The sequence below is a fragment of the Palaemon carinicauda genome, chromosome 22, assembly GCF_036898095.1.
Source record: "Palaemon carinicauda isolate YSFRI2023 chromosome 22, ASM3689809v2, whole genome shotgun sequence".
In the NCBI taxonomy this organism is placed as follows: domain Eukaryota; kingdom Metazoa; phylum Arthropoda; class Malacostraca; order Decapoda; family Palaemonidae; genus Palaemon; species Palaemon carinicauda.
The window spans coordinates 94,149,139-94,169,022 of NC_090746.1; the positions used below are offsets into that span (position 1 = coordinate 94,149,139).

Genomic DNA, 19,884 nt, shown 5'->3' on the forward strand with positions numbered 1-19,884 from the left:
GTCAAATCTATAAACACACATACACACACACACACACACACACATATATATATATATATATATATATATATATATATATATATATATATATATATATATATATATATATATAAATATATATATATATATATATATATATATATATATATATATATATATATATATAGGTATATACAATATTTCATCATAATTAATCTATACATCTTGAAAGAGATATTTGAAGATTCTTAGGTTTCTGTTCTATAACGTTCTGATAGAGAAAAGATAAACCTTTCGTAAGTAAAGATAGGCAAAACATCCTCAAAAGAGAAGATATTCAATCCAGAAATTAACCAAATTTAATGGATAATCCACCTACTTCGGAGAGGTAATAAAGTGTTGCCTCAACGTTCTTGGAGTGGGCCTCAGCCGAGTTTTTGGAAAAACAAATAGGTTGAGAACCTGCCTATCTTCTAAGGAGAATTTCTCGCTAATCGCTAACACCACCGAACAATGCAACTTTTCCCATTCCAAAATTCTAGGAAAGATATTTCAATCGGCGAGAGTTCTTTCCTGACGAAAACTTATCCTCAGGAATCTCTAGGTAGTGTAAATGATTCAATGGTAAAAAGATTTAAAGTATTCATGTATCATTTAATAACTGTTCTATTAATAATTCAGTAATCTGTTCAATAAGTACTGAATATATTGATAATGAAGTATACGAGATTAGGACTATTGTTAATAAATTGAATAAACTGAAAATACTTAAAGTATAAAAAACAGAAAAGGAAGATAAATAATAAACAATCGTTATATAGCACAGAATTTATTTTTTTTTCTTTGCTCTAAAATGAAAGCTTCTTTCATGTTAGATCAGCTAATGATTGAAAAAAAAAATATTGAGCAATCAGTCATGGTGATGAATGTGTTCGCCATGGTTGTACACCTTGACGTGAGTGTGATGGAAGTTGGTGACCTGTTCGTAGATGCGTTCATCTTCAACATGACGATCGAAGGGGTAACCATGAGGCCTCTTGTCGGGGTAGACTCCATGATAGCCGTAGTGCATGAACTCTTCCTTGGTGTGAATATCTGGAAGAGCAGCGTCTTTCTCACCGTCGGTCACACAGACGAAGAGATCGAATTCCATACCATTTTCGTTACCTTTGGGGAGGAGGAAACGATTTGGCACGCCAACAGCACTCTCGAACTCATGGAGATCGAGGTCTCCTCCACTTGAAAGGGCAGCTTCGGTCTTTTCCATGAGGGTCTTGAAGCTGGGCACATCAGATACTGTGACTGATGAATCAGTGGATTTGCGGACGATGTGGTTGTCTCCAGCGGATACTGTTCAGAGAAAAAAAAGAGGACATTGGTATGGCGATAAGCGGATTAGGGAAGCATTTGTTTATTTTAAACTTACTTGATGAAATATATTTTGAAAAGCATTGCAAAGTAGGCTATTCAATATTTTGAGTAAGATAATCTGCATTAAAAGTATTACTTTAACATCTAAAGGAAAAAAGAGCATCTGCTTTTTTTTGTATGGTCAGACAGAAAAATCTTAATGAATATTCTGGAATTTAAACGTATTTACATTACTATAATTAATTATAATTTCTTGTGTTACTTTATATAAATAATTATGAATAAAACTTGCAACTCCTTTAAAATACAGACTATTCATACGTTCAAGCTAATCATGATGTAAATAAATTATGTATTTGCCAAAATAATATCAATGTGAAGTAAATTAGAAAAAAAGTTTCATATAATTTATAAATTAATTATTGGTGTAGAGGATGATATTAAATAATGGAATGAAATATGCCTGATAAGAGAAAATACTTACATTTTACCCAGAATTTATCGAGTTCAATTGCCTGCCATCTTCCATCATCAAAGTTGAACTCTACACCATTGTTGTCCTTATGGGGCCAAATGTAAATTCGAATAGTTGCCAATGTATCAGCTCCTTTGTCGTTCTTAATGTCAATGTTATAGGAGAATTCCTTGTGGTTTAGACGAGGAACATATGTATCGATGTCAACATCTGGGATATCTTCGGTGTCATCCACAGCATTAATCAGACTGTATTCAAAGTCTTCAAAGTAAGTTTCCAGTTTACCATCAATAGCAACATTTGTTACTGCTACTCCTTCGAAGTCTAAGTCCTCAAAGCTGTAGCTAGGTAGACTGTCCTTGTGCTCCCTGAAGATGTTGTCCATATACTTATGAAGTCTGAAAAAGCCTGGATCACGAGTGGCAGTTTCGAAGTGTTCCATAACACCTGGAGGCATGTTGTATTTTCCATGAGGATCTGTTTGACGACCAAGCATTATGTGGGCGGTATTGTGAAGAGCTCCATAGTATTGTACATTGGGACTGTAGAGAGAAGACTCAATAATATCACCAAGAATATCAACTCCACGTTCGTTCATGATATCAATGTGAGTACCATCTTCTTTGATGATGTATCCGTGAGCAATGGCATCTCTGATACGGCTTTCATAGATTACCATATCTCTGACTCGTGCAACTCCATCAACATCTTCGAACTCAATGTTATCAGGACGAGATGGGAAAGCCCCTCCGTATTTGTAGGAAGTATGTGGAGCAAATCCATCATCGATAGGCTTCTCCCAGTGAAGTTCCTGTACTGGCTCCAAGTAGTTGGAAATTCTCTCAGCATCAAAGCGAACAGCAAGCTGGTTATGTACCCAGAAGAAGTTCTCTCCTTTGCGGTCAAGCTTATGAGAATAAGAATCCCTCCACCAGAAGGGGAATTCCAAATGCCAGAAAACGTGATGGGTGTTCATACCAATGTCTTCACCAAAGTAGGCTACACGTTGTTCCTTGTTCCTGGCTGTACCGGTGAATGAGGATTTGATTTTGGTAGGAGTTTGCCTCATCTTGGCTGCATAGGCTTCTTGAATAACCTCGGTGTTAGTGAACATGTGAGGGGTAACTTCATAGAGTGGAGGAAGAACAACATGTTCAGCCAAAGGATGATGGATGACACCAGCATAAACTGCATACACAAATTCTCCCTCGTTCATACGGTCACGGAAAAAGGCAGCATTTTTGACAACTGTTTCCCAGTCTTTGCAATGCATGAAGACGTCGAAAAGCATCAGAGCTTCCTCACGTTGCCTATCGTTGAAGAGGGAGAACCAGTGCTTCTGCTCCAACAGTCGGTGATCTTTCAGCTCCTTCATGAGACGGTGGACTGCTTCTCCATTATCTGAGTAATGGGAAGTGTCAGCCTCTGGGTCAAAGGTTTTGGCGTAGGTCTTGTGATTTTCATCACGAAGGTTTTCGTTCACCTTCCACAAGAGATAGTTCACATCGTGTTGCTTCTGAGCGTTGGAAACATCTGCAAATAATAATGATGAAATCAACTAAAATTTATAGAAGATAAAAAGTTCTTTGTTTTTTTGGATTTATCTTATATTAAACATATATATAGATTAAAAGGGCTCACGGTGTTTTTATGGAATACTTATGAAATCATCATTATTAGATATTCTGTCAATTAAGATGGGTTTTACATCAATGTAACTTTATAATATTTTTTTATAAGAAAAACATAACAGCATTTAGATAGAATAAGCAATATACATAAGGAAGTCTAACTTGAAATCTTCCTTTTCCTGATAGATATAACAACGATATGGTTCCATAATTTATAAATTTAGGTTCATATACATTTTTATATGTTCACGATATACTCAAGAAATTCTCTATATAGAAAAGATTATAAATAGATTAAAAGTAAAATCAGTATCTACAGATTACCTTCATAATTAACAGTTAAGTGGAAAACGATGAGGGGAAATATAGAATAAAAATCTCACATCAGTTAAGTGTTAAATTTCATTCAAGTAACTGAGACGAATGTTGATAAATAGAAAAATATGAATTTATAGAATAATTGTGGACACAAAACTTTAATTGTAGATTCAACTATATCAATCGAAATGATGTACGTGTTACTAACCACTAAAGGAGTTTCTTACTGATAAAATGAACAAATTTCCTGTAAGACGCTCTGGTTATGGTTGAAAATATTTGTGTATTTACATATATATATATATATATATATATATATATATATATATATATATATATATATATATATATTTACATATATATATTAATATATGAATCTTTTACGTTTATTAAGAAAAACTTTTATATACATACATTAGCATACATGAGAAAAAAAGATGGTTTCAATTCATTGCTATATGCTTCTTTCATTCTGAAATGGAAAATTTTTTCCATATTCTGAGTTTAAATGAACGATAGTGAAATCAATATATTTTCAGAAACGGCATACATTACGTTAACAAAGAAAAATCTTGACTCGGAATTATTTTTTTTTTTCTATGAAAATATTTGAAGTCCAATCAAAGGTCTTTACTCACCTGCAGAGGCAACCGAGAACAGGGCCGCCCCGACCACAGCCAGTAGAAGGAGAACAGTCTTCATGATGAACTGGACACGAAGGTAATCCACATTAGACGTCTATATATACCAGAAAGAGAGGTAGTAGCTCCTCCCATAGCTCAACATAAGCCCCTCCCATTCGCCTCACCCATTGCTGTTACATAGACTTTGATCAAAGATTAAGAATTTGCTATCAATAGAAATGGGTGATAAACGGAGGAATATGTAATCTGGCCTCCACAGTTCTCAAAGGTTATACGGATCTTCACGCATGTGTTTTCAAACGTAGACTATCGTACAATACTTTGGTTATTTTTTCTGTTTTTCGTTATAAATGTGTACATAAACATGTGCTAAGCCAACTTACCTGTTAGAAAACATTAATATTTGCTTCTAAAACTAATTTAATTATAGAATTAAAATACAGTAAGTATCGATATAAAAAAAAAAGCCCTACCAAGTTTTATTTATGCAAGCACATTATACTTATTGTTTAGATATATTGGAGAAGTGTCACTTCAGGAAATTAATATTTCACTTTCATTAGCATAACGACATCGAATGCTCCCAACAATAATTGCCGAACTTCATTACAATTTCCTTAATTAAATGACACATCACTTTCACAGCCACTAAAATAGTTCGCTTTTTATCTCGGGGCAAATGTCAGGAAATTCTATATTGCACAAATATGTTTCACTCTTGCTCGTCAGCCATTTTTGTTCAAATGGCTAATTCCTAATGTTGTTTCAATACATATTAGCAATAAATTTTGGACGATGAAAACGAGTATAAAAATATATTCTGTTGCATGTGAAAAAGTGTAATTCTATTTCAGGCATGATGTGCAGGGTGGCATGCGATGAAAATGATGCGAAAATTACCGAAATGTTTATTAAAATGTATAAATCATATAAATTTACCATATATATATATATATATATATATATATATATATATATATATATATATATATATATATGTATATATATATGTGTGTGTGTGTGTGTGTGTGTGTGTGTGTGTGGAAGAATATATATATACGTATATTCTCTCCCACTTCACGCTTCATAGCGCTCAGCCATGTAGACCGGTCTTCCAATTTTTCTAGTGCCTTGTAGAGCCCAGTAAAATGTTTGGTGAACTAATCTCTCTTGGAGAGTGCGAAGAGCATGACCAAATCATTTCTATCTACACCTTGCCATGATCCCATCCACATATGTCATTCAAGTAATCTTTCTTATATTTTCATATCTAATCCGGACCGGCCATTTAACTCCCAATATTTTTCTGAGTTCTTTGCCCTCAAATATACAAAATCTGTTGTATAGTGTTTCATTGTCATACCACGAATTGTGACCTTACGGTAACACAGATCTCACTAAAGTGATGTATAGCTTGATTTCTATATGTAATTTCAGGCATTTTGATTTCCAAATTCAACTTGAAACTCAAGTTTCAAAGTTCCTGTATTAGAGATCACAGTTTCTAAATATTTGAATATTCTGCTTCATTAATCCTTTCTCCTTCCAATGACATTTCATCTTCCAATGGATATTCCGTTCTCATCATATCTGTTTTTCTTTTAGTTATATTGAGCCCAACCTCATGGGATATATCATTCGTTCTGCTAAGCAAGCTTTGTAAGTCCTGTGATGTTTTGCTAATAAGGACAGCATCATCAGAAGACTCCTGTTACCAATTCAGTCCAATGCTTCTCCACCATCCCCAACTATTCTATGCATTACAAAATCCATGAGGATGATAAACAACATAAGTGACAACACAATCCCTTTTAATACTCCGCTGTTCACTGAAAATTCATTTGATTGAACTCCACTAACATTAACTATATAATTGCTATGCTCATAAACAGACTTAATAAAATTTACATATTTAAGAGAAACTCCATAATAACGTAGGACTCTCCACAAAATTAGCCGATGCACATTATCAAAGACTCTATCATAGTCCACAAATACCATCAGAATCAGATTTCCATATTCTACACATTACTGTAACACGTGTCTTAAAATGAAAATTTGATCAGTACAGCTTCTAACTTTTCAAAATCCTGCTTGTTCATCTCTCAGCTTATCATCAATATTTCTCTCTAGTCTCTTTAGAATTAGCATACTATATATGTTCATGCCAACCAACGTAATTCAGAAAGGGTATTTCATAGTATACAGTTATTGTGTTCATAGTTGCATTATTATTATTTGAAATATAACTGTAATAATCCTTCGAAGAGAGATGAAATTTTTTTAGTAAATATGATATTGGATGCCTAATGCAGGCATGATTAAAAGACTACTCATCTTATCAAATTATCCAAACTTGCATGACAAGCTAGATTTAGAGTTCATATATACGTTTGGAACGATATTGTTGCTCATAAACAATTTTTATTGCTTATGAGTGGAGACTTCACCACCTAATGGTGAATCGTTATGTGTGGCTGGCAAAGTAGGTCGGGATATGGAGGGAGTTCTGTCAGTGTCACAAAGACACAAAGACCATTCTGAACCAACTAGTTGTGTCTTCTGACTCAGCTTGTTAACCACCATGTTCATATTCCCAGGAATAAAAGAGGCTGTTAGGGTTAGGGAGCGTTCTTCCACCCACTCAAGGGGCATCTGTAGTCTGGACACACTCCTGATACCATCTGATGGGCTAGATGGGCTCCTCAACCTTCCTTTAAAGCAAATGTGAATAAATGAAACTCTCTAACCACCACTCTAGGTCTTCTTTGCCTTCTGCTCTTAAGTACATCAAAGACTGGGAATAGTCGAGGTATTGCAATCATGGCAACTTAAGTTGCCTTTGAAGAGATTTCAACCATAGCCTTCCTCCTGTAACTAACCACTCCAGAGAAGAGAGATGATCTAGGAGCTTTTGCCAAATTTGGGCTAGTAGACTTAGACTCTGAAGAAAAGGGCGAGCCATTTAATGAAATTGAGAAATCCTTTCTTCCAGTAGGAATACTTATCCTTGACTGGTGTTGATCTCCATCCCTAGTTAGATGAGTCTCTGTGATGTGATGATGACTGACTTCTTTCTATTTATCAGGATCCCCAGGTCTTGTCAAAAGTCGAGAAGACTGTCCCGAAGGGTGAGACCGTACTCCCTGGAGTCTGCAGCTATTAGCCAGTCGTCCAGGTAGCGAAGCAACCTGATTCCGTTGGCGTGAGCCCAGAATGTCACAATGCCTAATGAGCTGTTGACAGACCGAAGCAAAGTACTTTAAAGGGCGAGGAGCCTCGAAAACGTGAGGGTAAGATGCGATTCTGCATAGAGGGCAATGAGTAATGATAATGCAAGGGTGAAGGTGAGGAAATCGAGAACATGAAAGCAAAATGTAAATGTGCCGTGAGGGTAATAAGCGACAATATCACTAGGGCTAGAACATAAGGGAAAGGCATGATTCTGCCATGATGGTGACGAGCTATAATATTCTGAATGTGGGGAGTGACTATGCCGTGTTGGCAAAAAAATGATGTCGCATGGGCAATGGTGAAATTCGAATGTCTCATGAGGAGTTGTGGATAGAAGAAGGGCTCAAACGCGATGACCTATGATCCTTCTCAAATCTAAATGGTGACACTGATGGCAATGAAGAGGAGTACTTGCCTTGAGCTTGTGAGGAGTGATGATGACGAAAAGGAAAGTGATGCTATTGCCTTTGATGAATGGGCAATACGTCCTGTAAGGACAATTTCTTTGAAGAGCTGGAGCCAGCGTCATCAGATTGGATTTATTTCAATTTACAGGAAAAGTAGGCCCCGAGGATGCAAATACTTGGAGAGTAACTGGTTGTTCTCCGAGAAGAACAAAGCGTAAGAAGGTTGTCTCGCAATCTGCAAAGCAAACCCCAAAGAGTTAGAACACTTTGGAAGGACAGAAGAACAATGAGGAGACGTTTTCTGTTCTGGAGAAGCAGGAAGACGATGAGGGGACTAGTTTTCCATATTAGCTTCTGTGAGAACCACTGATGTCTGCTCTTCTAGCGAGCACTTCGATACAAGGAAGCGATTCAAGTTGTCCTCTGGCGGCGAGCCTTTAATGCCCCACAACAGCCATAGGATACACAAGGTCTCGGAATTCTGTAAGAGAGATTCAACCTGAGGATCTGCCGTCACTCTAGGGGAGACGACAACTCTTTCTCAAATGGTCTCCAGAAGAACATACGAAAGAAGAGTTGGAATGGAGAGTCCAGGGAGAATAAGCGAGCCTTTGCTTCTTTAAATTTGAGGAAGACTGCAAAGTCGAAATATCCCTTTTAGGCTTCTTTTTCCTCCTACTAAACTTCCCCCATTAGGAGGGCGACGACTCCCAATATTCATTACAAGGAGATGCTTTAGCCCAAACTTGCCCTCAGTACATTCGGCATTACGTATAAGGATCAACTTTAAGGATACTTCTAAAAGTGCTTCATGTTTTCGGTGGCACTCCAGAGCATCTCCACACAAGTGGGATGATTAAACAAAATGCACAAACACATTGAAATAAAAAAAAAAAACGGTTTGTTTTACCAAAATTTCCGAAGTGGAGAGGAGAATGACTGCACTGTCGAATGGCTAAAGACAAAGTTCTTGGGATCACTGATGTATATAATTGGCGGTCTCCTAGCAGACGGCCAGGGAAATACCAGCTGTTAGTTTTATACCTCAAATAAGATTTTTCCTGCTGTGCTCAAGCTTTTGCTATATTTTTACTCTTATAGTAAAGAACGATGGTATGTATAATCGTAGAGGACCAAATCTTAGAGCTCGCTCCTCAAGCTCAAATGGAAGAGATCATATCTTGAGGGTAGTCTATTCAATCTATTCAATCCTAATTCCTTACAAATTCAGCATGACTTCTCTGAACATTCAGTAATTAAGAAGGTATGCTTCTCTTTTCTTCACTTTTGATCTCTTTTTTTTTATGGCATCATTACTAATTTGACGTTCAGCTGTTCTGCATCTATTCAACTCTGTCCCCAACTAATTTTAAAGTCTCTCCATTACAATGACTTTGATGTTCCATCTTCGTTTCTATCATTAGGTGCTCAATGACATTTAAATAAGAAGTATAGTCATTTAATCAAAATTCCTAATTTTAAAAAAAAGATGACACATAAAGACTTTTATAAGGTATCTGAAACCTCTAAGAAAAATAAGTAAAACAGAGAAATATAGAAGTTTTAGTAAGACGACTAAAAAGATAATATAAGAAAAACCACAAGTATAAGTCCAATCTAGCAATATATATATATATATATATATATATATATATATATATATATATATATATATATATATATATATATATATATATATGATATTTGAGTATATGTATATTTGGACTGTATCAAGGATGACCTTCGATCAAAGGGATTAACCGGTGATGAGGTGTGGGGCAGAGGTAGATGGAGAAAGCTGACCAGAAACATCGATCCCACATAGAAGTGGGAAAAGATGTAGACAAAGAAGAAGTATATATCTATACATCTCTAAAGAGATATTTTGAAAATTCTCAGGTTGTCGTTGTAGAACGTTGTAAAACATAAAATAAAATCTTTCGTACAGATTGATATAAAAAAATCTTCAAAGGAGAGAATACTCATTCCAGAAAGAAACAAAAATGAATGAGTAATCCAGCTACTTCAAAGGGATAATTGTTTCCCCAGTGTTCTTTGAGTGCACCTCAGCCCAGTTTTGTGAAGGACAAATGGGTTGGAATCCTGGCCATCTGATATGGAAAATATCTCGCTAATCGGCTAACACAGCCAAACAATGCAACTTTTCCCATTCCAAAATTCTAGGAAAGCTATCGCACTCGGCGAGAGTTCTTTCCTGACGAAAATTTATTCTCAGAAATCTCTTCGTCATTTAAATGCTACCATGGTAAAAAGATTTACTGTATTCATGTCTCTTTTAATAATTCTTCTATTAGAAAATTAGTGATCTATTCAATGAACCCTGAATATATTGATAATGAAGTAAACGAGATTAGAACTATCGGTAAGATATTTGAACACCCTGAAATATTATTTCACGGTACATTATAATCAGCAAAAAACACCTCCTTTGATTATAACAATTTAGAACTATTCTATATTGCTCAAAACAGGTAAAGCTCTTGAAAAGAGGAATTAACACCATTACAAAAGTTTAAGACATGCTTCAGATGATAACTCAATATTTATTCATTTTTGGCATCACAATCACGCTATTAATTGCATATGTAAAAAGAAAGTAATTCTTCATATCAAATTATTGTAATGCAATTATCATCATCATCTCCTCATACGCCTATTGACGCTAAGGGCCTCAGTTAGATCACGTCAGTCGTCTCTATCTTGAGCTTTTAAAATCAATAGTTCTCCATTCGTCATCTCCTACTTCGTTATCTCCTACGAAGTAATAGGAGATTATGTCATACTAAAACGTAAATAATGAATATACGATGAAGAGACCAGCCAGCTTTATACATTTTTTTTTCTTTTTTTTTTAATTCTCACCCCAGTGACACCTTGCTTTTATCTAGTGATTTATGTCCTCCATGATATATGAGTCTGTAGTATTAATTTCTGATATGTATATATATATATATATATATATATATATATATATATATATATATATATATGCTTTACTGCTATGTATATGTGTATGAGTATGTATGTACGCGTGTATGTATATATGTATGTATACGTATTTCTATATATATATATATATATATATATATATATATATATATATATATATATGTGTGTGTGTGTGTGTGTGTGTGTGTGTGTGTTTGTGTGTGTAAGTATATACATGGGTATGTATGCATCTATGCATTTGAGTGCATGTATACATGTATATACATTTACATGTATTAAGCAAAATTTATTAACATAGATTTTTTATTGGTTAAAAAAAAAATAATAATTGATAAGTCTCAGAACATCTAACCTTTCTAATTTCGTCCTGATAGAGTATGAGTTCAGCTCAAAACTTTTCAAATGTTTGTTGTACAATTAATTGTATTCGCAGTATACCATATATCTTACAGAAATGTCTATTGATATATCGCTCCCGTATATGTTGTATAGATACGAAACTCATAGGGATTCAATAATGATAATGATTTTTCTAAGGAGTATTCCAAAAACGCAATATATATATATATATATATATATATATATATATATATATATATATATATATATATATATATATATATATATATATATATATATATATATATGTATATATACATATATATATATTTATTTATTTATTAATTTATTGATTAATTTATTTATATAAATCTATAAATATATATATATATATATATATATATATATATATATATGTGTGTGTGTGTGTGTGTGTGTGTGTGTGTGTAAATATATATATATATATATAATGTTTGTGTGACTGCGTGTATTTCTGGTTGCTTTGAGTAAAACTTCAAAAAGGGAAGATAAACAGTCGTTTTATAGCATGGAATTTAATTTTCAGTTCACTCTGAAACAAAAGTTTTTTTCACGTTAGATCAGCTGGTGATTAAAAAAAATTATTGAACAATTAGTCATGGTGGTGAATATGTTCTCCATGGTTGTACACCTTGACGTGAGTGTGATGGAAGTTGGTGACCTGTTCGAAGATGCGTTCATCTTCAACATGGCGATCGAAGGGGTAGCCATGAGGCCTCTTGTCGGGGTAGACTCCATGAGAGCCGTAATGCATGAATCCTTCCTTGGTGTGAATGTCTGGAATGGCAGCGTCTTTCTCGCCGTCGGTCACACAGACGAAGAGATCGAATTCCATACCATTTTCGTTACCTTTGGGGAGGAGGAAACGATTTGGCACACCAACAGCACTCTCGAACTCATGGAGATCGAGGTCTCCTCCGCTTGAAAGGGCAGCTTCGGTCTTTTCCATGAGGGTCTTGAAGCTGGGCACATCAGATACTGTGACTGATGAATCGGTGGATTTGCGGACGATGTGGTTGTCTCCAGCGGATACTGTTCAAGGAAAAAAGAGGAAATTAGCATGGCAATAAGCAGAGGAGGGAACCATTCCCTTACTTTAAACTTACTTGATGATAAATATCTTGCAAATCCTTACAAAAGAAGAGGTCGATCTTTTGAGCAATCAAATCATCATTAAACGTATTATCTTTTATCCTTTGTATTAGTAGCAATGTAATTCCAATGAATGGGCTAGAAATTGAAAATATTTCAATAACCAAAGTTTATTAAAGTCTTTCTTATCATCCTTCATATAAAGTATTTTAAAATATACTCCTAATAGAATGAGATTGCTCATGTGTAAAAAAAAAATCACAAAAATACTATATATTTCTGAATAATATTGATGTGAGTTAATTCACAGAAAAATTATGTATAATCTCAAAATCTATTATTGGTTAGGAGGGCAATTGTTGGGAAATAAAAGCATGAATACTTACATTTTACCCAGAATTTATCGAGTTCAATTGCCTGCCATCTTCCATCATCAAAGTTGAATTCTACACCATTGTTGTCCTTATGGGGCCAAATATAAATTCGAACAGTTGCCAAAGTATCTGCTCCTTTGTCGTTCTTGATGTCAATGTTGTAGGAGAATTCCTTGTGGTTTAGACGAGGAACATATGTATCGATGTCAACATCTGGGATATCTTCGGTGTCATCCACAGCATTAATCAGACTGTACTCAAAGTCTTCGAAGTAAGTTTCCAGTTTTCCATCAATAGCAACATTTGTTACAGCTACTCCTTCGAAGTCTAAGTCCTCAAAGCTGTAGCTAGGTAGACTGTCCTTGTGCTCCCTGAAGATATTGTCCATGTATTTGTGAAGTCTGAAGAAACCTGGATCACGAGTGGCAGTTTCGAAGTGTTCCATTACACCTGGGGGCATGTTGTATTTTCCATGAGGATCTGTTTGACGACCAAGCATTATGTGGGCGGTATTGTGAAGAGCTCCATAGTATTGTACATTGGGACTGTAGAGAGAAGACTCAATAATGTCACCAAGAATATCAACTCCACGTTCGTTCATGATATCAATGTGAGTTCCATCTTCTTTGATGATGTATCCGTGAGCAATGGCATCGCGGATACGGCTTTCATAGATTACCATATCTCTGACTCGTGCAACTCCATCAACATCTTCGAACTCAATGTTATCAGGACGAGATGGGAAAGCTCCTCCATATTTGTAAGATGTATGAGGAGCAAATCCATCATCGATAGGCTTCTCCCAGTGAAGTTCCTGTACTGGCTCCAAGTAGTTGGAAATTCTCTCAGCATCGAAGCGTACAGCAAGCTGGTTATGTACCCAGAAGAAGTTCTCTCCTTTGCGGTCAAGCTTATGAGAATAAGAATCCCTCCACCAGAAGGGGAATTCCAAGTGCCAGAAAACGTGATGGGTGTTCATACCAATGTCTTCACCAAAGTAGGCTACACGTTGTTCCTTGTTCCTGGCTGTACCAGTGAATGAGGATTTGATTTTGGTAGGAGTTTGCCTCATCTTAGCAGCATAGGCTTCTTGAATAACCTCGGTGTTTGTGAACATGTGAGGGGTGACTTCATAGAGTGGAGGAAGCACGACATGTTCAGCCAAAGGATGATGGATGACGCCAGCATAAACTGCATACACAAATTCTCCCTCGTTCATACGGTCACGGAAAAAGGCAGCATTTTTGACAACGGTTTCCCAGTCTTTGCAATGCATGAAAACGTCAAAAAGCATCAGAGCTTCCTCACGTTGCCTATCGTTGAAGAGGGAGAACCAATGCTTCTGCTCCAGCAGTCGGTGATCTTTCAGCTCCTTCATGAGACGGTGGACTGCTTCTCCATTATCTGAGTAATGGGAAGTGTCGGCCTCTGGGTCAAAGGTTTTGGCGTAGTTCTTGTGATTTTCATCTCGAAGATTTTCGTTCACCTTCCACAAGAGATAGTTCACATCGTGCTGCTTCTGAGCGTTGGAAACGTCTGCAAAAATGAATTTACATAACATAGAAAAATGTGAAATAGTAAATCTTAAAAATCAATACTGGTATTTGCTTTTTCCTTTTTCTTTCCATATCAGATTTCTTTAATTAATTAAAAGGATAAATTATGTGTATAATATGAAGCATTCATGGTCATGTAATAAACATAAAGATTACAAATGCAATAAGAAGTACAATGAGGAAAGGGATTTCCCATATTCCCCATTTTAAAATGACTAAACTTATAAATGAAAATAAAAGAGCTTGATTTAATAATTGTAAATTCCCATTTGTAATTTGTATGTTTTTTCATCAACTTCTGATATATTCAAGACATTATAAATCGATCACATGCAAAATTATTTTTTACATATTTTTTGTCGGAATATTTTTACTACCTTCGAGGATATTAGACATATTTTCTGGCCAGTTATAAATAATCTTCTGCTTTTATCATATGCCCGTGCACATTTTACCTCATATCTAATACCATATATCAGTGAAGAAGGTAATCTATCCAATTATGTAGTAAAATATTTTATTATCTAAAAGAAAGTTTGTGGGTTAAGATGAGTTTAGTAAAATTTCCTAAAAAAATACTCCGGTTTTTGCCAATTTTTTTCGCTGAGGGTGTTGGATGAAAAAGGTTAAGGTTAAACTTATATCTTTAATAAGAAAGAGACTTTTTCCAAGCAATCCATACACTACTAGAACTTGGTATTCTAACAAAGGGACTTCACTCACCTGCCGAAGCAACCGAGAACAGGGCAGCCCCGACCACTGCCACTAAGAGGAGAACCGTCTTCATGATGACTGTCACAAGGGTGAAGAACTGAAGACGCCTATATATACACCCAAGAAAGGTAGCAGTTCCCCCCCCCCCTCCCCCCCCCCCTGTAACACCCTCGACCTCCCACCCCTTGTATTGGTCCTTGTACATTGATTAAAAATGAGATTGTTATCAGAGCTCTTTAATAATCGTGTTTTTCCATTAGTATCTACAAGTTCGCAAAAAATAAGGTAGCATTCATTGTTACGCAAGTGCCTTGTAGCATTATAGTTAGAGCATTCAAAAGTATATCTTATTTCTCTCTCTCTCTCTCTCTCTCTCTCTCTCTCTCTCTCTCTCTCTCTCTCTCTCTCTCTCTCTCTCACACACACAACATATGTGGCATTCGTTGTTATCCAAATATAGTTGAAGCAACCAAAAGTGTATATATCAAATCTATTCTCTCTCTCTCTATTTTAACTCATACATTCACAATATTATATATGCATATATATACATACATACATATATATATATATATATATATATATATATATATATATATATATGTGTGTGTGTGTGTGTATATATATATATATATATATATATATATATATATATATATATATATATATATATATATATATATATATATATGTACATTTAGTCTCGAGAGTGCACAATCTAATCTGAAGAAAATTAAGGTATTTTCTGTACTTCATAGGTCCATTCCATTATCTATATGTTCCAACCACGATTATATTTCTTAATGAGATGTAACTGGCCTTATATGCTTCTATAAGTCAAAACTGTTTAATATTCCATGTGCATTATATGTCTTGATAGGCGTTAATGAATTTCACTGTATAATTGGTACTAGAAACCAAAAATATTTGTATTAATATCATTACAAAAGTAGCAATAAAAAACCGCTCCTTAACATTTTAAAGTAAAGGAGGTAAATTGTACTAGTTCATCTTTAAACAAGCTTTAGTTACACGGGTACTTATGAAGCAATTTTCTCACTGCACCTATTTTTGGAACCTTTTAGACCATAGAAATTTAACAATGATCATAAAAATTTCCATTCAACCTTTTCTATATTGAATAAAAATATTCCGACTTAGTTGCAATATTCATTAAATGGGCTTCAGGAAAATGTAATCATTCATATAATTTACTAAAATAAAGTTAAAGGTTTTATTGACCTCACCGCTTTCATGGGTAATCCTAAATATTATATGTTTATCATTTATGAATAATATTTTTTTAGAATTATAATTACGTTTTCCTTTAGAGTATTATCTCTTTTTATACTCAATCACAATAAATATGATAATTACAATTTCAACCTCTCTTTACTTTTTGAAAATAAATACCGAAATCCTTTCTCGATCCCACACAAAATCAAAGTTGCTTAAAATTGCCATGAAAATACGAGAAAAGATGGAAATTTCATAGTTCCCAAAATCTCGCTCATCAGGTTATATTCAATTTGATATTCATATGAATTCATGAATGATAATGGAAATTCCACCAATGATTCCATCACAATATCGGCTATATTTTCGTTCTCATATGCCTCATATGTAATGGTAATTCAAGAGTCGTGCGTGATTGGTAAAATTAGTATATACTGTACGCATATAGATTTCCTAACTTTCAGAGTGCAAAAAGATAGAGAATATATTTGAAGTATGTATTACTTTCCAAATTACATTATACTCATCTAATTACACAAATTAATTTGAACCCTTACTTATCAAAAACCCTATTGCAATATTTCAAATATTAAACTTTACTAATATTTTTCCCATATTCTTACCATTTCTGAATAAGGTAAAATATCAAGTACCTTATTTTCTTGTCATTACAGATATTTTAGTAGGTCTTTTTTATTTAATCTAATTTAGTTTAATTTAATTTAATCTACTCTATGAAATAAACAATTATACATTTCAATTTACTTACATTAAGAATACTTCAAAAATCTAGCAAAATCACATTGAATTAATTTTAAAAAACAAATGTTAGTTCTATATATTAAAATATAAAATATTACAAAAGAATAATCGTTCCAGAGTTTTCTATTTACTCCAGAAACATTATTAAATAGACGCTTTGATTCTGTTATGTACACAACAAAAGTCAATATGGGATTAAGATCAAAGCATATTAATCTATAAATGTTTCGATGGATTCTCATCCGATAAAGAGGGTATTTCGATTTTTTTACGAATTTTGAGAAAGATACGCGTTATGGTCGGCAATAAACTAATTGATTTTGAGAGGTATATATATATATATATATATATATATATATATATGTGTTTCTTCTTTTTTTTTTTGCTTTTCTCGATAAAGAGTTGTACAACGTTTAATATACTATAATGTTACCAAACCACCTGTCAGTTATATACTGTAGATATAATCCCTGTAGATTTCAATAACATAGAAAGTGAAGATTAATATGATATGGAAAATCTCAATATATATATATATATATATATATATATATATATATATATATATATATATATATATATATATATATATATATATATATATATATAGATAGATAGATAGATAGATAGATATATATGTATATATATATATACATATGTTATTATCTCAGCATATTATAATTTTTTTTTCATAAAAGTATTAAACTTGATACACATGTTGACCGATTTACTCTAAACAATTTTGAATATGGAGCCAGTGGAAATTGTTTCTTGGCCAGCTTTGGCGACCATTTTGCCAAATGGCCGCCATTCTTCTTCAACAAGGGATATCTGCCATTGTTATTCTTTATGCATGTTTCTTAGAGGCGATAAATACTCCATATGATATGCAACTAAAGTTGGAAACAAAACGAATATTTTTCTTGTTTAATTTATATACCCAACAATTGTTCTTGAAAAAAAAAAGTATAATTTATATTAGCAAACTTTTTTTTTTTTTGGACACAACATATGTTACAGATTCCTAATTATTTTGTCGTAATGGTGGAAAAAGTGTAGAATTTAGTAAAGATGGTGCAGTAGTGTGGTAACAAGGTATTCCTCCCTTGCAGAATATGGATAAATCATCATCAAGATATGATTCACAGATTCAACACAAACGAGAGTGACCCTATCTAAGAAGCAGGTCCAACTAATGCATCCTAACGAGGACTAAACCTCTGTTGGCCCATCCAAAAATTTTGGGAACAGTATGTCATATGACATGAGGATACAGCAGAGTCCCTTTATTGCCTTGCAACTTCATAATGGTCAAACATAGAGAATGAATATAAGACAATGAATGGTTCAGAATCTGATGCAGTTTGGAGAACTTGGCTTACTATAATCCACGTTGCAGCTCGATGTATATGATTTAACAATATTTCGTTTTAAAACTACAGAGGTGCAAATAGCACAAAGGAGGTCAGAAGTAGTCAACTCATTTGGTACGGGAAATGCCATGCCAAGAAAGCATACCAAAGCATGCACTCAAGAATCAAGAATTTCTAAGGAACGATAATTTTTTTATTTTCATTTTTTTTTAGGGAAATACCTGACGTGGAAAACGTAAATGAAGCCACCACCTTCAAGATTGATCAGTATGCGTTGTAGTTTGCAACAGGAGTTGGAGATCACAAATTCTTGGCATTTCGTATCATGCGTGATATACAACCTTTTGTTGATAAGTCTCATTCTAAGTGTTTAATGTCTTTCTATAATTATACAAACACTTCGGTCAATGTGGGACATAAATTTTTACATGAAATTGAGTTTCTGAAATTGCTCTGGCATAACTTGTCCTTTACATGGAAAATTATCATCAGAAAGACTTGTCGACCTGGAAAACCTGTATGCAACAAGAATGACATTTAAAGGCAATAATGCCAGAACACTTGGTAAAGTCTGTGAGCAGGACTGTGACAGTGAATAAGTCCACCTTGCTCAAGCGGCACTGGTTGTTTTGACATTCTGCCTAAGTACTACACTAAGGTACCACCCATTGCTTCCACTATTTTGCCTCAACAGTACCTGCCACCTCCATGACTTCTCTGGAATGTGACAACTTTCAGATCATGGGGAGAGTATAAGTGGCTATAAAACCTGAGAAATGTGCTTAAAGCTGGAACTGTAACCACAGAGGGAATTCATCATAGTACATCGTTGGCTGCATACCATGCTAACCACCAGGAACCAAGTTAATCTATCATCAAGAAAACTTCACTGATTGCTTTGTTCCATGAGAGGGGACATGCAGTTGCAATGCTGATACACTACGTGGATGTAATCAGAAATGGCATTCAGTATCTCAACCCAGACCAAATGCCTGTTGTGGCTTTTGTCTGGCAGATATAGTGGAAGTGACCGACATGCATGGGGAAGATAAACTGGTGGTGATATTCAGAGACCTGTATATCGAGCTGCCAGCACTGAGGACTCTATAACATAGAGATGGCTACTGCAGAAACAGCTGACTCATTTTTTAGCTCTTCGCACGTCATGTGCACAATAAGGGTACACCAGGTTACTGTGACTGCCAAATACATATTTCAATGACGTATATATGATAAGCACACTACTAGTACAGAGGATGACATGCTTTCTGAGGACTTCAAAGACTGGTGCCATGAAGAAGAGAAGAGCTCTCCTGAGTTTTTGTACTGGGCAACAGTTCTTTATATGGAGCTCCAATCTGTGTGCGATT

The 19,884-nt window shown here is 34.5% G+C and overlaps 2 protein-coding genes across 4 annotated transcripts in view; both read right to left on the bottom strand.

Moving 5' to 3' along the window:
- Positions 1-818: 818 nt before the first annotated feature.
- Positions 819-4,545, bottom strand: LOC137616629 (hemocyanin subunit-like). The gene is made up of 3 exons (XM_068346537.1): positions 4,413-4,545; positions 1,835-3,358; positions 819-1,329 (listed from the first exon to the last, which is right to left on the bottom strand). The coding sequence occupies exons 1-3, from the start codon at positions 4,474-4,476 to the stop codon at positions 890-892; spliced, it is 2,028 nt and encodes a 675-aa protein (XP_068202638.1). The 5' UTR covers positions 4,477-4,545; the 3' UTR covers positions 819-889.
- Positions 4,546-11,974: 7,429 nt separating this feature from the next.
- LOC137616628 (hemocyanin subunit-like) overlaps positions 11,975-19,884 on the bottom strand; it is a 74,642-nt gene continuing 66,732 nt past the window's right edge. For 2 of the 3 annotated variants that reach the window (XM_068346534.1, XM_068346532.1), the window contains exon 3: positions 11,985-12,439. In XM_068346534.1, coding sequence (XP_068202635.1) covers positions 12,000-12,439 — 440 coding nt within the window. In that variant the 3' untranslated portion in view covers positions 11,985-11,999. Of the gene's footprint in view, positions 12,440-12,885; positions 14,410-15,152; positions 15,262-19,884 lie in introns of those variants that run through there. The other variant, XM_068346533.1, reaches the window with a different exon arrangement.